Source organism: Epinephelus fuscoguttatus, linkage group LG2 (genome assembly GCF_011397635.1).
Source record: "Epinephelus fuscoguttatus linkage group LG2, E.fuscoguttatus.final_Chr_v1".
Lineage (NCBI taxonomy): Eukaryota > Metazoa > Chordata > Actinopteri > Perciformes > Serranidae > Epinephelus > Epinephelus fuscoguttatus.
This window is the reverse complement of record NC_064753.1, coordinates 14,383,152-14,400,541: the sequence shown is the minus strand read 5'-3', so window position 1 is coordinate 14,400,541 and position 17,390 is coordinate 14,383,152. Positions and strand designations below refer to the sequence as shown.

The 17,390-nt window shown below is 41.6% G+C and overlaps 2 protein-coding genes across 6 annotated transcripts in view; one reads left to right on the top strand and one right to left on the bottom strand.

Moving 5' to 3' along the window:
• LOC125905732 (transcription initiation factor TFIID subunit 4-like) overlaps positions 1–3,178 on the top strand; it is a 97,070-nt gene extending 93,892 nt beyond the window's left edge. For all 3 annotated transcript variants that reach the window (XM_049603935.1, XM_049603928.1, XM_049603920.1), the window contains one exon: positions 1,269–3,178. In XM_049603935.1, coding sequence (XP_049459892.1) covers positions 1,269–1,442 — 174 coding nt within the window. In that variant the 3' untranslated portion in view covers positions 1,443–3,178. The remainder of the gene's footprint in view (positions 1–1,268) is intronic.
• Positions 3,179–5,049: 1,871 nt separating this feature from the next.
• The window catches only part of LOC125906299 (BTB/POZ domain-containing protein kctd15), a 31,662-nt gene continuing 19,321 nt past the window's right edge, over positions 5,050–17,390 (bottom strand). For all 3 annotated transcript variants that reach the window (XM_049604839.1, XM_049604849.1, XM_049604829.1), the window contains one exon: positions 5,050–8,532. In XM_049604839.1, coding sequence (XP_049460796.1) covers positions 8,374–8,532 — 159 coding nt within the window. In that variant the 3' untranslated portion in view covers positions 5,050–8,373. The remainder of the gene's footprint in view (positions 8,533–17,390) is intronic.

Here is a 17,390-nt window from a genome sequence, read left to right as displayed (position 1 = left end):
AACTCATATGCAGAAAAAGCATGACACATAAAAGCACTTCCTCAATGAAATCGGCACACTCAAGCAATTGAGTGTAGTTGAATCAATGTGTCGCCGAAAGTCACTAGAGCAGTGATGATGGCCGCTGTTGATTAACATCAAGCCCTTTCGCAGGTTGAAAGCTCAAAGCTGGAATATATCCCCCCGTCCCCTGATAAGTTTCAGGGTTTCTACACAATTTTGGACAAGTGTAATCAGTTTGTGTTTGAAAGAAGTTTGGAACTGGACAGCAGTGCTTTGAGCTATATGCTAACATCAGCATGCTAATATGCTCACAGTGAAAGTGCTAACTGGCTGATGCTAAGCAGGTACAGGTGTCCCCATGCTAGCCATCTAGCCATTATTAGTAATAATGGCTAGATGGCCATAATAATAATAATAATAATAATAATAGCCATTATTTTTTCTTGTTAGCATGTTAACACAATATTAAGCACTAAATACAAAGCATAGCAAGCTCTGCAGGTATTTGGTTGTAAATCACAATATCGGACAAATTAAAAATTTGACCTGATTATGGCGCTAAATGAAATCTTAACTGATCACCAAACTTCAAGGTTCATCCTGAGGGGGACATGAATGACATGAATGTCTGCTTCAAATTTAGGGTAATCCATCTAACTTGTGTCAACCTCATGTTGGAGCTAGAGGAAAAGTCAGTTGATCACTTAAGTCAATAAAATTCATATGTTGTCCTGACCAACATTCACATCCCTAGAGCCATGCCACTAGTATGTCTGAGTGTTGCTAGGTCCCTTTATGCATGACTAGAAGTGTTGTCATTTTGTTATATTTGTTGATTACATGAAAAATTACACACAGCTGTAGAACTGAACAAGTACCACCTGTAAGCACAGTGAACTACATGAGGCCATTTTTCAAAATTGTATTCAGCAGGAATCTTTGCTGCTGTGTTTCTGCATTTAACTTAACAGTAGTTTCTTGTCAATCAACCAGTTTTATGTCTCCTTTTTTTTTTTTTTTCGGACATTGGACAAGTTTCATTCGTATGCTCCACCTACTTAAAAACATCCCTGTTCACAATGGCTACCTGGTTGTTCTGTTTATTCCAAGCACAGCGCTGGAAACAGACTGAATATTGGATGAATCACTGTCAAGCTACATTTAAGTCAATATTAATCCTTGACAACTATGGACTTAAATATAAAATGTTAAGGAACCAGTGTGAAGTCCCAGATCTCACCTTCTGACCTCTCCTTTGTTTTCAGGTTTCAGGCAGCACGGCGGGCTCCCTGGCCAGCTCCTCCACCCCGTCCACCTCATCGCGCCAGTACACACGGCAACGCATCACTCGCGTCAACCTCAGGGACTTAATTTTCTACATGGAGCAGGAGAGAGAGACCGCCCACTCCCTCCTCCTTTACCGTGCCCTGCTCAAGTAGCCTCTGCTCCGCTCAGCGCCCACCTCAACCTCCTCCTCCTTCCCAACCACGTGCCTTCAGATCAGGTCTAAATGTTTCAGCTCTGTGTCTCCATATGTACTGTAGTGACATTTGATGTAGCTTTTAATAAGAAGAGAGAGAGATAGAGAGAGAGAGAAAAACATACAAAAATAAAACTGTTGTTCCGTTTCTTCTCGGTTTAGATTCACGGTTTGTGGTTAGATCATTAAGTTTAAAGGCCATATCAAATTCTTTGTGTTGACGTTGGATTTTTTTTAAGGAACAAAGTGGTTTTGGTGTCGCTGGACTTGACCCAGAACTTGTTCCATGTATGTCAGGTAGCTGTTTATTTGACGTTGTCGGCAGTAGCTTCAATGAACCACCTCAAAGCAAGGATTATTTTGGCAAAGAGAATTATGCTCACACCTCGATACAGCCTATGATATTCTCCATGAGCTATTTGTTGAACGTAGTTCAATGAATGTAGTTTAGCTGAACTCAATAAATCAGAGACTTTACTGGTTTCTATCCCGAGACATCATTTTGAAACATTAGGATTCCAAATAACAGCATCACATTCAATTTCCTCACTGTATGTGTAAATAGTTCGTATTGAATTATTTTACAGCATGTATATTTTTATCACATATAAGCTTTGTAAGAAAAAGAATAACCCATGTGTCAATATTATGAAACCTGATGTTTTGTAAAACCATGTGCTTTGAATGAGTCAAAATTAGCCAGTTTATTCTGTTCACCTGTAGAGTATTTGTTATAAGGCAGAGTCCCCATGACCCTTCTGCAAAAGGTCATTAGACAAAATCATGGTCGCACTATGACACTAGTTTCTGATTGGCCACCCAGTGTCAGTGTTTATTTTATTTTTTAACCCACCCCAATGTGAACTTTGATTTTATGACTAGATTTTTGTACATTGTGTACTATCATGCTCACTTCAAAAACCTACCTTGTATAGAAGGTTTTGGTGTTACTGTACTGTAGGTGGGGCCGTGATGTGGGAGAGTGAAAACTCGGATCAAAACAGACATTCCTTCATCTTTTCCTCTCACTGTCCTATCTGCACATTATTGATGTTTGAAAAAAATAAGTTTCTAAATCTCAGTTGTGCTGGTGAGCCCCTTCAGCGCCAGCCTACATTGGTAATGACTGAATGACAAAAGCACTTATTTGTTTGTATTTTGATTCACGATTAAGAATCACAGCTGTAGAGTCATGTTAAACTATAGAATGAAGCAGCCTAAAACTGATTTCTACTTCCTCCCATTTTGTTTTATGTCTTTGTATTACTGACTGAAGAGAGGAATGGGATAAAACGCCTGCTTTTTACATGTTGTACTGCATTGTTGCCTCTTTTTATTTTTTTTTGTTTGTTTGTTTTGTTTTTTTACAAATCCTTATTGTATTATGTAATATTGTCCATTATGTATTTTTGTTTGTTTTTTCTATTTAACTAAATATCTTGGCCTCTATGCAGCTTTTCTTGTCATATTGAAATTTATTTAAATATTGGTGACATTTGGAACAATTGTTGTGCATTGTACATTTTGACAGCACTTTTTTTTATATCTATTTTACCTGACAACTGAAAGCTGTCACTGTATTATAGCAAAGAAATGAATCTTTTAAGTAGTAAACGGTATTGCCAACTTCTGTCAAAAGACAGTTATTTTTAACAATTAATATATTTTCTTTTCGTTTTTTTTTTTTTTTTTTTTGGATTGGCTTTTATGCTTAACACATTTTCATAAATTTTATCTCCAAAATACCATGTTTTAAAAACAAGCACAACAATATCGATTGTGATGATTTCAAATGGTTTTATTAGTGATTTCTATGGTTTCTGGTGGTTTCACAGGAGGACATTTCTATTACTACTACAGCTTTTTAGCCAAAATATTAGGACAATATTACTGATGTAAACAGACGGGGGAAATAACATTTCAATGTAAGGATGATTTGTAAATATTGTTTACAAAACTATGTGTTTATTAGAACCACGTTATTTTTGGTAAACTCTTGTACATATCTTGAAAATTTCCTGTTTGTGTGAAAAAACAATACTTATGTATTTGTACCTATTTTGTAAAGGAATAAATAAGCTGTTTACTAAACTGAGCAGATGCTGACTTTGTGCATTCCTTCTTTTACTCTAACAGTGTACACATCAGGATGTCAGTAGATACTGTTGAAGTCTTAACAGGGATAAAGAAAATGTTAATTTTTTTTCTCTGAAATGACTTAATAACTAAGCAATATTCCCCCCTCTCTTCATTCCTTACTCTTTAAAAGGAAAAATAAGCTGTTATGTTTTTGCAAGACAGTTTTACCAAAGTCAACGACTAATTCAGCCTGCTTCATTTCCATTTCTAACATTGCACATGCTAAGTACAAACTGAGTCAAGCGCTGCTGCTCAACTATGAAAAGTCCCCCTAGGTTTCTGCTGCTAATTAAGCAGAAGCATTTTTGAAAAGACCAAACTGTTTAACTCAGTGCAAAATATTGGAGTTTGGGAGCATATTGGTTTTTTCAAGATCTCGGCCTATTCCTCAGTCCCTCTGGAGCTGCAGACTGATCTGGATTCAGCCCTGAAGACGACCTTCCTGCTTTGCAAAAATTAACAGGGAGCTCGCATATGCTTGGGTACAGTAGACTGGAAAGATTTCTCAGAGTTTTATCAGTTCAATTAAAGGACACAGAGGTCGACAAGCTGAGTACAGCAACCACATAAATGCTGCCATCATCTGCAATAAATGCATCTCTAGATCATGACAGAGGTGACTGCTAAACTAAACCTTATTTTCCTTTTTTTTAAAAGGGCAGTTTACTCCAAAATCAAAAATACATATTTTCTTTTTACCTGTAGTGCTTTTTATCAATGTAGATAGTTTTGCTGCAAGTTTCTGAGTGTTGGAGATATCAGCAGTGGAAATGTCTGCCTTCTTTTGCATATAATGGATCTAGATGGCACTCAGCTTGTGGTAGTCAAAGCGCCAAAAGATGTATTTGAAAAACTCTCGCCAATCGTATCACTGCACAGAAGAAAGCATGCCTTTACTCACGGACAAGAGGCTCGTGCTGGTGATAGTGCGAGATGGAAACATTAATGGCATCATCCTCAGCTGAGCTGTAATGTTAGCTAGCTCAGTGGTGCTAGGTGAGCTAGCGGTAGATGCATGCTGTCATCTGTGCAGTGATACTGTTTGTGGGTGTAGTTCAGTTGAAAGAAAATAGTTCCTACATGAAACTGCTCACAACAAGGTCTGTGGATTATCTTGAGTAACCAGGTCATGGTTTTTGGAGAGACATTACTGTTGAGTTTTTCAAATATATTTTTTGGCGCTTTGAGCACCACAAGCTGAGTGCCATCTAGTTCCATTATATGCGTGAGAGGGCAGACATCTCTACTGCCGGTATCTCCAACACTCAGCAACTAACAGCAAAACAATCTAGACTGATAGATAGCACCACAGGTAAAAGAAAAAGTATGTATTTTTGATTTTGGGGTGAACTGTCCCTTTAAGGTCAATAGAAGAACATGAGACACACGTCAGATATACATCAGTACATCTTTTTATTATCGCAAATATGCAAGAAAAGTCAAATGGAGACACTGTAAATGAACACATGCCCTTTAATACCACAGTCTAATTGTTTAAAACACTTTAAATAATATACATTTGCACCTTATTATACCCTTTGAAATGTTTTAATCCATATGTACATAATGTAATGCTTTGAATTCTTTTCATTATTTTTTGTGAAGAGGACTAAGAGGTCTCATAAAAACACGAGGGTCCCCGTAAAACCCAGAGTCCTGATAATTCAATATACAATAACTGTACAACTGACCCGCCTCAGAGGTGGAGTGAATGCCATTTGAACTGGCTGAAACACTGACCAGCACTTCATCTAAAAGAGTTGCATGTGTGAACATGTCTGTGAAGTTTTCAGTCTTGTCAAGTTTGTCTGGCTTTGGAGTTAACCTGTTGAGTTGAAAGGGGCATCTCAGGTTTAGTTATTGCAGATAGAAACCCCAAACTGCAATTTTTGTTTCTTTGTCTCACTGTATGTGCAGGTTTGAATAGCAATTTATGTTTTTATCCTAATGCGCATGACCCCTAAGCTCTTTAAAGCTGATAAAACCCCATTCTATGATTTCCAAATGCCACATCAGTGAGAAAATATGCCTTCTTTCCTTCCTCCCTGAAAAAAAAGTGAATCTTGCAGATGTGTGGTTTTAGTACAACACTGATTGTTTTTTACCCCTGTTTCCTCAAGAACTGACCCAGATGAGTTTCCACACCTCGTAACAACTGGATCAAAGATCTGGGAATCAGCAGCAGAGTCAAGTCAGTAAGTTCTGAGTATGCTCAGATTTGACTCATCAGTTTGGTTTGTTGCAGTGTGGTCCAGCAAGCCACAGTGTAGGAGAGGTTTTGAAAAACCAGGGCATGGGGATGACACAGCAGCAGGGGGTGCAACCCGAGTTTCTACTGGCATCACTGAGCTGGGAGCCTTTGGGGAGGCGGAGGGGGGTGAGGAGCGCTGTGAAGAGCCCAACATGCCTTGGCACATGAAAGGCCTGGTTGACCATTCCCTTTGAGGCGACTGGATGCAAAGGCGCAGGCCACTGGCAGGTCAGAACAAAGATGGGCTTGATTGTGAGAGACCCCCGGGGTGGAGTGCGCTGGACTGGGAGCTACACTTACACCGAGCTCATCTTTATCCACTCATTGGCCTTGTTTAATCAGCGGCCATCCGGAGAGAGCAGATATTAGGACAACATGGTCAGAAGAACTACCACCCATTTTTAATGAACAACCAGTTTACAAAAACAACCCCAGTTTAACTCAAACAAATGCCAGAGCTCACAAAGATCAGAATGGACTTCTTTTTTTTTTATCAGTCTTTTAGAATAGAAGAAACAGCATCTGTAAGTTACACACAAATACAAAGCATGAAAACTTGGCCTTTCTTGTTTCTATCTTTGATCCAGAAATGTTGAGAATAAGACCAAAAGAATGAGAGCAGGATAGAATAAATGCCGCCCACTCGCCTCTTTGTGAATAAGACGCTGATGCTGGGAGTACAGTTCACTTTGGGTTCTGCCATACATACATGTGAAGAACCACTGAAATAATCTTGGCTTAGAAGTGACAATATTGAAACAAACAGAGACATTGTCTCTCAAACTTTGTCTGAAGGTACTGTTAGCTATTCTTAACAAAACTGTGAAGACTGGAGGCCTGGGGAACAAATGTTGGTACCCTTCACACAGTTTTTTCTAATGCATTGCGTCTTTTGTAGCTAGACACTGTAAGTGTCATTGCGTCTAAAAAAAGATGCAATGATGACGATGATGATGCCTTTTTGTTTGTACAACCAACAACATAGGCACCTTGTCTCCTTTGGTAGCTACGGTATTGGTTCTGTTGTAACTTTTGCTTGTTTTTAATGTTTTAATGTTCTGAGAAGATAAACAGCTTGACTTGGCACTGGTCACTGGGTTCAAACAAGTGTTTGGTGGAAACAAGGCAGGGCAGCTCTGTAGGAAATGTTTAAGTGCAAAGAAACATTAAGCATTTAGAGTACATCTCGTGCTGATCATGAGACATACTGGTAAAGTCCACATTGGTCCTCAAGTCTTTAACATTCTAGCTCATCAAAACTGCAATACACTTGGAGCTTGTGCAAGTCAAACCTGAATTTAAAATTGTCAGACTTTCTTAAACTTCTGCTAAAAAGGAGCAAAGGTTTGTGCCCAGGAGAGAGAATGTGATCACAGACCCGAGATATGTTTTAGAGCTAATAAGCAGAAATTCCAGAGCACTTTTTTATGTGTGCTACACATTTGACTATAAACAATTTTGAAAGATCCAGGTTCTCTTCCATCCCCGTTTGAACAATGGGACTTTTTCCGGCTCTGAATGCATTGCCAGCCAGATCGCTTTAGCCACATAGCCTGCAGACATCTGAGTTTCTGCAGCTACTGCCAAGAAACGCTCCCTCACAAGCTCTCAAAGCCTAATGAATACAACGTTCATACATCCTTCATATTGGAGAAAGGAAAAAAGAGACATTAAAAATAATCCTATTAATAATAATTGTTTACACCATGTCATGATAAGAACAGCAAAAGGAGCAAGAAGAACATACTTTAGAAACAACAATGAAAATTGTAATAAACAATCAGTTTGGCAAACGATGCTGTTTTCAGCAAGGGCCCCCGCCGTCTGTAGCAAGGCCCTGTGGAGTGAGGTGGGATGGGGTTGGAGGGTCGGAGGGTCGCTGGGACTGGGGCCTTTTTGGGGACTCGTGAGATGGGATTATGTCCTCTTCCTGTCATCCTTAACAGCGTCCTGTCTGCCAACGTTTTCTTGTCCCACAGCAGGCCAGACATGGGTCCTCATACAGAGACAGAATCGGATGATACACCAATGAAAGAGGGTTAGAAGGGTGTGTGTCTGTGTGTGTGTTTTGGGGAGTGGAATGAATTGGGATTATAGGAGGGGGCAGTTGTACCACTCCAAAAGGGTCAGGACACCTTTTTCATAAGAAGAAGAGGGAGAAATCAACCAGTCACGGTGCTAAAATGGTGCAAGTGAGCTGCTGTTGAGTCTATTTGTCGTCGTCATTGTTGTTTTCATCACAGTCCCAGATTCTTTGGGCGTTATTTAACATAATCAAAAGCTTTTGCTGCTGATGCTTTTTTTCCTTTGTTTGGTACTACATTCCCCTTAGAGTTCTGCAGAGCTGGCAAGGTTAACAAGCCTCTGCTAATACTTAGGTATGTTGGGGGTGGTTGTGGTCCTGTTGGGGCAGGGAGGGGGCAGGGGTAGGCTGGGTGGGGTGGTGTGAGAAGATGACAGGAGTACTGGGGGGGTTCGCTGTCCCTCTTCCCAAAATGCTCTAGTCCAGGGGTTCCTGTTTTATCCTGATGGGCGTGTTGATGGAAAGACTCCGCCGGTCCTCGCGACACAACACGTACTCACTGAACTGGGATGAGTCCACGCCACCTCCGCATGACGCCGCCACGCTGAAACCTTTCTGGAAAAGACGCTCCAGAACCTGAAGACAGAGGGAAGAGAGAGGAGGAAATTTAAGACAAGGGCATTAATAATATATTTGTCATGTCAATAGAGCTAAATTGAACTGAGAAGTATTACTGATAGAGATGCAAGTTTCAGGTTAAAAAAAAAAGTTCAACATTTCAACACGTTTATTCACTTTCTCTACACTCTTATATCTGATTAGTGACCTGTAGGGGAGCTTGTAGGTGGAATCTGATACCTTTGGATGGAGCTGTTTCCCCCCGTTTACAGTCTGTACACTAGCGGCTAACATAAGTTAGCCTGCTGCTATCATTAGCTTCATATTTAATGTACATACATGAGAATGGGCTCAATCTTCACATCTAACTCTCTGCAAGAAATTAAATGAGCATATTTCCCAAAATGTCGAACTTCCTCTTTAAATGTAAGCAGTAGGATATATGAAGGGGGACGCCATCCCTCTTGATAGCAAAATGACCAAAATGCATCCACTCTGTTAACCTGCCATCCCTCTCCTTCCTCCCCAAAGACCCAGTGCCACTCAATCTAGTCCCCGAACAGGCGGACTGCAATCCCAGTCTAGATCTAGACGCTATCCTATCCAGACCAAGACCTATAACTGATACATTTTTGACAATTATTAAATCTTGACAGAGCATTTCACACAGCACAGCATTTCTAGCCTTTACGACACTGGTTTAGCAGCCAATTGCATTAATTGTAAAATACCAATCATAAACTAGCCAATCAAACCTTTGCATTCCAATTAGTGTTGCAGCTCACATCAGTGAGTGAGATACACACAGAAACAGACACACACACACACACACACACACACACACACACACACACACACACACACACACAGGGGAGAGACAAGAGGAGAGACAGTTGTTGAAAAAAGTGAGTCAGAATAAAGTTTCACACGGTATATTCTATAGGACAGTGTCTGGCTCTGGTCTCCGACTGCTGTCCGCCTATTAATGACCTCAGGGGAAGAGACGGAGAGGGATGGAACCAGGATAGGGGCTCTTCTTTGTGGCATTTGCATGTTCTACTATGGGTTCTAGCAGGTTTTCTCCGGGTTACAGGCTTCCTCCCACAGTCCAAAGACATGTAGTTGACTTTTAATTTCCCATAGGTGTGAATGTGTTTGCTGTCTCTACCTGTCAGCCCTCTGATAATATAGCGACCTGTCTGGGGTGTACCCTGTCTCTGACCCATTGTCAGCTAGGATTGGCTTCAGCCCCCCTGCTAACCTTATGAGTATAAGCGTTTACAGAATATAGACAGATGGGTATTCTAAAGAGAGAAAAGTAGACAGGGAAAACAAAGCTTTTAATCAAGAATGGGCAGACTCTTACGTGTTTATTTCTCCTGTGGGTAGTTAAAAGTTTGTAATTTTTATTGCGATAAATGTGTTTCTGCTTGAAATGTGTGCCTTTAAAACAGAATCACACCACAGTCAGATGTTTCCTCCATAAAACTAATGGTGACTTATAGGAAAGTTTAATAATATTTCTTTACCAGAATTTTAAAAGTTTCAGGTGCATTTTCAACGATGGAATATCAGCAGCAAATCTGAGTGAGTCTTGGATAGGTACCACTGCACCATCACTATCCATCCTCACTTCACACTCCGATCTTCATCAGTCACAACATACACCATGTGTCATTAACCTCTCCCTCCTCCAATCACACATAGTGATGGAATAAAACCACAGGGCACTCCGACATCACACCACCTCTGCAATATTCATGGCGCTTGTGCTGGATTGGCTACTGAACCGAGGGCATGAGCTCAAAGGGATGAGGAGAGCAGAGTGTGAGTGAGGTGTGTTAAGGGGCTGAGTGGAGCTCAGCGCAGTGATTACTGGAGCTCCTAATTTGAGTAATGAGGCCGGGGTGAGAGGAGAAGTGAGGTCCGTGAGCGAAGGAGAATGCGACGTGTGGGGAATGAGGATAGGGAGTTATGGGTGATCCGTGTGAGGACAAAGTGTTGGAGCTGCAGGGAGAGAACAGGAGACAGGGATGCATGTTATCCCTCGAGTCTGGGCATTGATACACACACTAGTCCAAATGCAGATTCGCTCAGACACAAACACGTGAACTCCAAAATCACTTTTCTCTCCTCATCTGCTGTAATCCTTGTGGGATGTTTTTTTTTTTTTTTTTTTTTTTTTGGAGGGGGTATATCTAAATCCCAGTGCGAGGAGTGCTGTGTATTTACTTATCCCCCCCATCCTTTTTAATGGAGTGTGCAGCGCATGGAAATGAAAGGTCTCGCCGAAGGCTAACCCCTCCTGCCAGATACAGAGCCAGAGAAGTTCACACAAGCTTCTTCAGATGCCCAAACACACACACTGACACATACACTCATAGCACAGGGTGACCCCTCTAATTACAGGAGCAAGGGCCCCATCGGAGGGGTAAATTGGGGCATTTAGGCCTCCAGGTCGAGGGGCTGCAGCTTCCCCTGACTGGGGATTAGCACAACAGAAGAGAGCAGATAAATCACAAATGCACAGAGATGATATGTGAGCAAGAACGCAAACTTAAAAATGCAAATTATAACACACATATACACATACAAACTTGTTGAACAGACCTGAACCCCCCCCTCCCACTTCCTGATTAAACTAAAATGTGGGCTGACATGCGGCTTGTAAGCAGAAAGGACCACTTGGAAAAGTTACCCCCCCCCCACCCCTCCTTTTTCGTCCTCTGGCCATACGACGACGACAAACTCTGTAATTTGTGAGACAGAAGGGGCGGCAGACAGCTGATGGTGAGGATGGCTAATTAAGAGACCTGCCCAAGCATCAAACACTCCCAAATCCATGACAGACGACGGAGGAGCCTAACGATTATGGAAATGATATTACATAGCCTTCTTTGATCATTGCATCACATTGCATTTTCCCCCATCATCTCTTAACGCATGTGGGACTGTCATGTTCGGCAATGAATTTGGTCACAGAGGAGAATGGCCTGATCAATAAAGATAGTCTGAAAACACTTTTATCATTAATGCATGGCAACACAAAAGACTTAAGGATATTATTATAGATAGTTAACTGATTCAAGGATACTGTAATGACTATAAGAAGCCATTAAAAATAAAAACTTCACATTGAGTTTAGCACAGTGAATTAGTGCTGCGGGGGAATAAACAATACACTGAATAATTAAGATGTATCCAAGCAAAAGGTTTCGATGTCCAAAGGACGATGTCCTGAAATCAATCCCAGCTGACAACAGAGAGTAAAGCACCCTCTTAAAAAGCTAAAACATGTCCTGGTGGCTCAGTTCAGCACAACATACTTGTGACTGCAGGCTCTCAGATCCCAGCTTATGTTGAACTTATGCAGATTTCTCTGCTTACTTTCCTGCCTCACTTGAGCGAAACCATAGCAAAATACTCCAACAGCGAGTTGCGTGTGAGCGATCCAATTGGTCGAAGTTTCATTTCGAGCATGATGATTTGGATGAAATGGAATTACAGCTAATTATTCCTTTTCATGTGCACTTCTTTGAATTTAGAGAAGACCTTTGGTAGAGTTTTGGTATTGCTGTGACCGTGCTTGAGGTATGTCACTACCTTACTGTTTTCAGAACAGGAAGTACAGCAGATGTGACAATACTTAACCAAAGTTTGCTAGTTCTACTCTGAACTTAAGCACTTCTTCTTGCCTTCTTGTCTTGTGTGTGAACGGAGCAGAGAGCTGAATAAAAGAATCTCTCTTCATCTCCAGTGATCCCTGTACATTTGAGACATAATAAACCATTCTCACTGTTACGAGGTCGACTTGGCTGCACAGGGATCTGCCCCCAAAACACACGGGCTCCATTCAGCATATAACCATCTCACTGAGCTGCCACTCAATCTAGGGTCACAATGGGATGAGGAGGGGATATATCAGCCTCACTCCTCTAACCTCACAGCACTGTATAAAATTCCAACACAGGGAAGATGGCAGGGCAGGAATCAAAGTGGATGAGGGCTGAAAACCGGAGCGCGATGCAATATTGATGGCTGCCGGAGTGCATATACTCGCATCACCTCTCAGGAGGCGCTGGAAGACATTTGCTCCTCATGGCACAGGGCTCAGTGTTGATTGACATGTATGACACACACACACTGAAGCATGAGATGGGCGCTGCACTCAGGGGGGTCGCTTTTGTTTAACTATGCACCGTCTTTAATATGTGACAAGGAGTGCTAACCGCAGTCTCTGCATTATATCCTCCACTTATCACAAGCATCTGGCATAAAACAGCCGAGAAGCTCCAACTCTTTCTAATTCTCCAAGCCATCTGCCAGCTTTTTTAAGGAATCACAAGCGACAAAAACACTTTGACAGTGTAATATATTCTTATAGCATTTGCAGCACATTTATGAAGTAGCTGTGTTTGTGGAGCTCACAGGACTGAGCTCACCATTACAAATGGACAATTAGATTTAAAGCGCCTTTAAGTAGTGTGAATCCTCACAGTAATTTAATTTGGGTGACCCTCGTGGCAGTGCGACCCCTAACCCTGGCAGTGTAAATACCCACTGAGGCAGACAGGGAACAGAGATATTCAGGGTTAGGTCAGTCCTCTAAGGAACTGCAAGTACAGTTCAGACTAAACTGAGCAGACTTGAGCATGTGAGGATGAAGGATCTCACACTGCCTGACTCATTCAGTAACCTTTTCCTATTCTTTGTGGTCTGTGGTTTCTAGTTTACCAATGGTGGAACGTAACTAAGTACACAGAGTCATCTGTTGTAGTCTGAGGTACTTGTACTTGAGTCTTTCAATTTCACTCTACTTTATATAATAGGTACTGCTGTGCTTTGCACGTTCATATTTTACATACAAAATGAATGATCAGCTTTTAAAATGTGACACAGTTTTATAAATTGGACTACCTTAAAATGTGTTATTATTTCCACCTTGAACAACTGCAACATTAAAATGCTGCATACACAGTATTCCATCAGTAATAATAACCAGGTAATATAACATTAAATAACAATCAAGGGACATCCTGAGTTATGAGTCATAATGAATATTTTAGTTTTGATACTTAAAGTACAGTTTTGTTGCTAAAACATTTGTTTTTATTCTCTCTTTCTTTTTTTTGGACTGCAAAACCTATTTTATGTGTCATTACTACACATGCATAAAAGTGACAGAGGACGTTTTATGATGCTTCTTTCAATATATTCTTAATTGTGAAATTATGTGGATAAAGGTACTTTTGTATTCTGTATTCTATTTCATATTAAGTATATTTCCTCTGATTAAAGTTCAAGTGTGTAGGATTTAGGGGCATCTATTGAAAAATGGAAAATAATATTCATAACTATGTTTTCAGTAGTTTATAATCACCTGAAAATAGGAATCATTGTGTTTCCATTACTTTACAATGAGCTGTTTATATTTACATAGGGAGAAGGCCCTCTTCCATCGAGTTTACCATGTTGTTCTAGCCCAGAACAGACAAACCAAACACTGGCTCTACCTTGGGCCACCATAGTTCTCGTACACGCTAGGCACATGGGACAAGTTTCAGTTTTGCAACCGTAATGTCAGATGCCACTAAATTATACACACTAGACCTTTAACTGTGTAAGAACTTGGGAATCACCTGACTAATTCTCTGACCGCTCATTCTTACTTTTTCCTCCAGGTGTCTTGTATCTCCAGTTGGCTGTTGCCAGGTTCACTCTTAGAAACATCTACTTTCCACTACCTAACCATGCTGCATCCAACAAAGAACAGTTTTTACAACATTTTTTCTGGCACCAACTGCTGCAGCTGTCAGCAGGCAGCATGGTTCAGTCTTTACCCTCACCATACTGCAGGGTAATCCGCTGCCTGTTAGACCTGAGTGCCCGATGGTTTGCTCTACCCACTGAGCTGCACAGGCAGTTCAGAGACCCCTAACCACAGCAGTGTTAATGTCTCGATGTGCCACTGAGGAGCACAGCTGAGGTGTTTGTGTGGCCTTGTCTGCTCTGATGAGCTGTGCTTTCTCTTTCCACCCAGCGCAGGATTGATGGAGTGGCAGTGTGACATGTAAGAGAGTGTTGCGACGTGTTGCGTTCCCCGCCTGGGCAGCAGGGGGACAGGGGGCCCTTCTCTACGACTGCCTCCGCTGTCACATTGATGAAGGACGGATTGGCTCTGGTCTGATCTGAGTGCTTCATCATGGTGATGTATGGAGCAGTAGGCCCGGCTCCAGCTCTGGGACGCGTGTGTGTACACCTCTGTGGCTCTTTGGCTAAATGTTTTCCCTCCGTTAAGTGCCTCTGCTGCTCTCTGTTTCTCTCTGCTGGATCTACATCACAGCGCAGGTGGTTTGCATTATTCCCTAAATTCCAGTCATGACTTCATGGAGAATCACTCGCCAAGGTGGAGTTGTTTATTCTCACTCTCTCACATTTGAATACACAAGATGAAGGACCAAAGAAGGGGCTAAATTTGCAGAATACATCGAAGACTTTCCTTCCAAGATATCCTTACTGTAGACTGATACAAACAGTTAGTACTGCTATTTTTCTCACTGTAAATAGAAGATAATATAACGACGCGTCAGAAATTGATACTCCTAACAAAAGCCTAAAAAAGAGAGTCCTGGAAATGCTCTAAATAACACTGACTCATTGAATAAGATGTTTCACTCTGACGAATAACTAAATTTACTCACCTTGGGGCTGCTACTTTATCTTTAAGCGAATAAAAACGGAATAATAAACTGCAAAACCGAGGTTGCTGTGCTTAGTGTACAGTAAAGTATTGAGAAATGTCATGTTATCTCATTGTGACCAAAGTATCACAAGGTCTAGCAGGTTTCCAGCCCTGGGCAAGACAGCAACAGTACCCTAACTTCAATAAAATCATTTGGGACTAAAATGAATTCACTACGCCGGTGACATACAAAAAAAAAAGAAAAAGAAAATAGAGTAAAACTTGTCACATATCCATCTCTTTCCTGTCAAGACCTCTTCAAAAATCAGTCCAGTCATAAATACTCTGTCGCAGACAGCTCTGCATCTGCCCCATCCCCCCTCCTCCTCCTCCTCTTTCTCTCCTTGGTCTTCCTCTATGGGCAGGGTGTGGTCGTGTGTGTGTTCCCCTGGGTTGGGGTCCAGGGCTGAAATCAGATCAGAGGCTTATTGTCTGGCGGGTAAGACGAGGATTATTTTCCTAACCTTCTCATACCTTCACGCAACAATGAGAGAGGACAGAATGAGTAAGTTGTTTAGAAAAATCTCCCCTTACACCGAAAAACACCTCCATCTGCTCCTTGTGTCTTCATCTACATCGACTCAATGAGCCGGGCCCCTCTACTGTGCTTGCATATGTGTGTGTGTGTGTGTGTGTGTTTGTGCTTTTTTTGTACAGAATTTTGTGTATCTGTGTGTCTTAAAGGGGCCAGCAAGAGACAAAAAAAAATCAGCCCGTCGCCACATCTAACACCACCTTTACTGAGTGAGGCCATACTGTGAGACAAAAGGGAGCATCGCTTACAGGAAACCTTGAAGATCCAGCTCCTCTTTCTGTTAGCAGTTTGTCTGAAAAGAGGATTTTCGGCTCACCTCGCCTTCAGAGGAGCAGCCCAATAAAAACCTAAACAATAAAAACTCCTTTCAGACCATGTTAGTCAGACGCGCTCACATCCCATAACCAGTCTCACTGGTAAACAGAGTGGGAAAATGTTGTGTTAGTTGATGCGGCCAATTAATTATATTGCAAGTCATTTAAAAATCTATAAAAGAAGTATAAACCGGTTTAGGCTGTTTGAGAAATTGTAAGTATGGTATTAAAAAATGCAATACGTGTATTTCAATTGCCTTGAGCGGTGTTATATTGGAGTCTTTTTAAAAAAGGAGCTGTGTCTTAAAAAGGAGTAAAGCGTAAATTATGCATATCATTTCCCCCCCTTTCCATTCCTCTTCTTCATTTTTTCGCAGGAAAACATGGCCGCAGTCCACACGTGCTTTGTCCCGCTCACTCGGCTCTCCTCCCTGGAGGTGGTCTCTCGCACTGGCAGGAGGGAGGTGGAGGTGTCAGAGCGCGCTAGCCTGCCTGGGAGACGCTCCCTCTGGGTGCTGGAGGGGGGAAAAGGCTCCTCTATGTGTTGGCCTGTTCGTGGCTGTGGGCACTGAAGTGTGTTATATCAAGCCTGTGGTGTGAGGCTGTTATGTTTCCCCCCATTCTCCCTCTCACAGACCTCTCTGGGTAACACAACTGTAAAACTAGTTTTCTGAAGTTGTTTTTAACAGCTTACTGCTTTACTACACACACTCAACTCCGCTTTAAAGGGAAAGTACACCCCAAAATCAAAAATACATATTTTTCCTCGTACCCGTAGTGCTATTTATCAGACTCGATTGTTTTGGTGTGAGCTGCCGAGTTTTGGAGATATTGTCTGAAGAGATATCTGCCGTCTTTTGAATATAATGGAACTAGATGGCACTCAGCTTGTGGTGCTCAAATCACCAGCAAAATACATTTGAAATACCCAACATCAATGTCTCTTTGCAGAAATCATGACTCGGTCACTCAAGATAATCCACAGACCTTGTTGTGAGCAGTTTCATGTGGGAACTATTTTCTCTCTAGCAAACTACACCCACCAAGTGTATTTCTGTGCACAAGGAAGCTTGCGTCTACTCAGTGCAGTGCAGGATGTAAATATTAATGGCATCCTCCTTGGTGGAGTCGTAACGTTAGCTTCCTTATTGAATTGGTGAGCTAGCAGCAGATGCACTCTTCCTTCTAGGGTTTTAGTTCAGAAGAAAGAAAATAGTTCCTACATAAAACTGCTCACAACAAGGTCTTTGGATAATCTTGAGGTCACAGTTTCTGGAAAGAGATA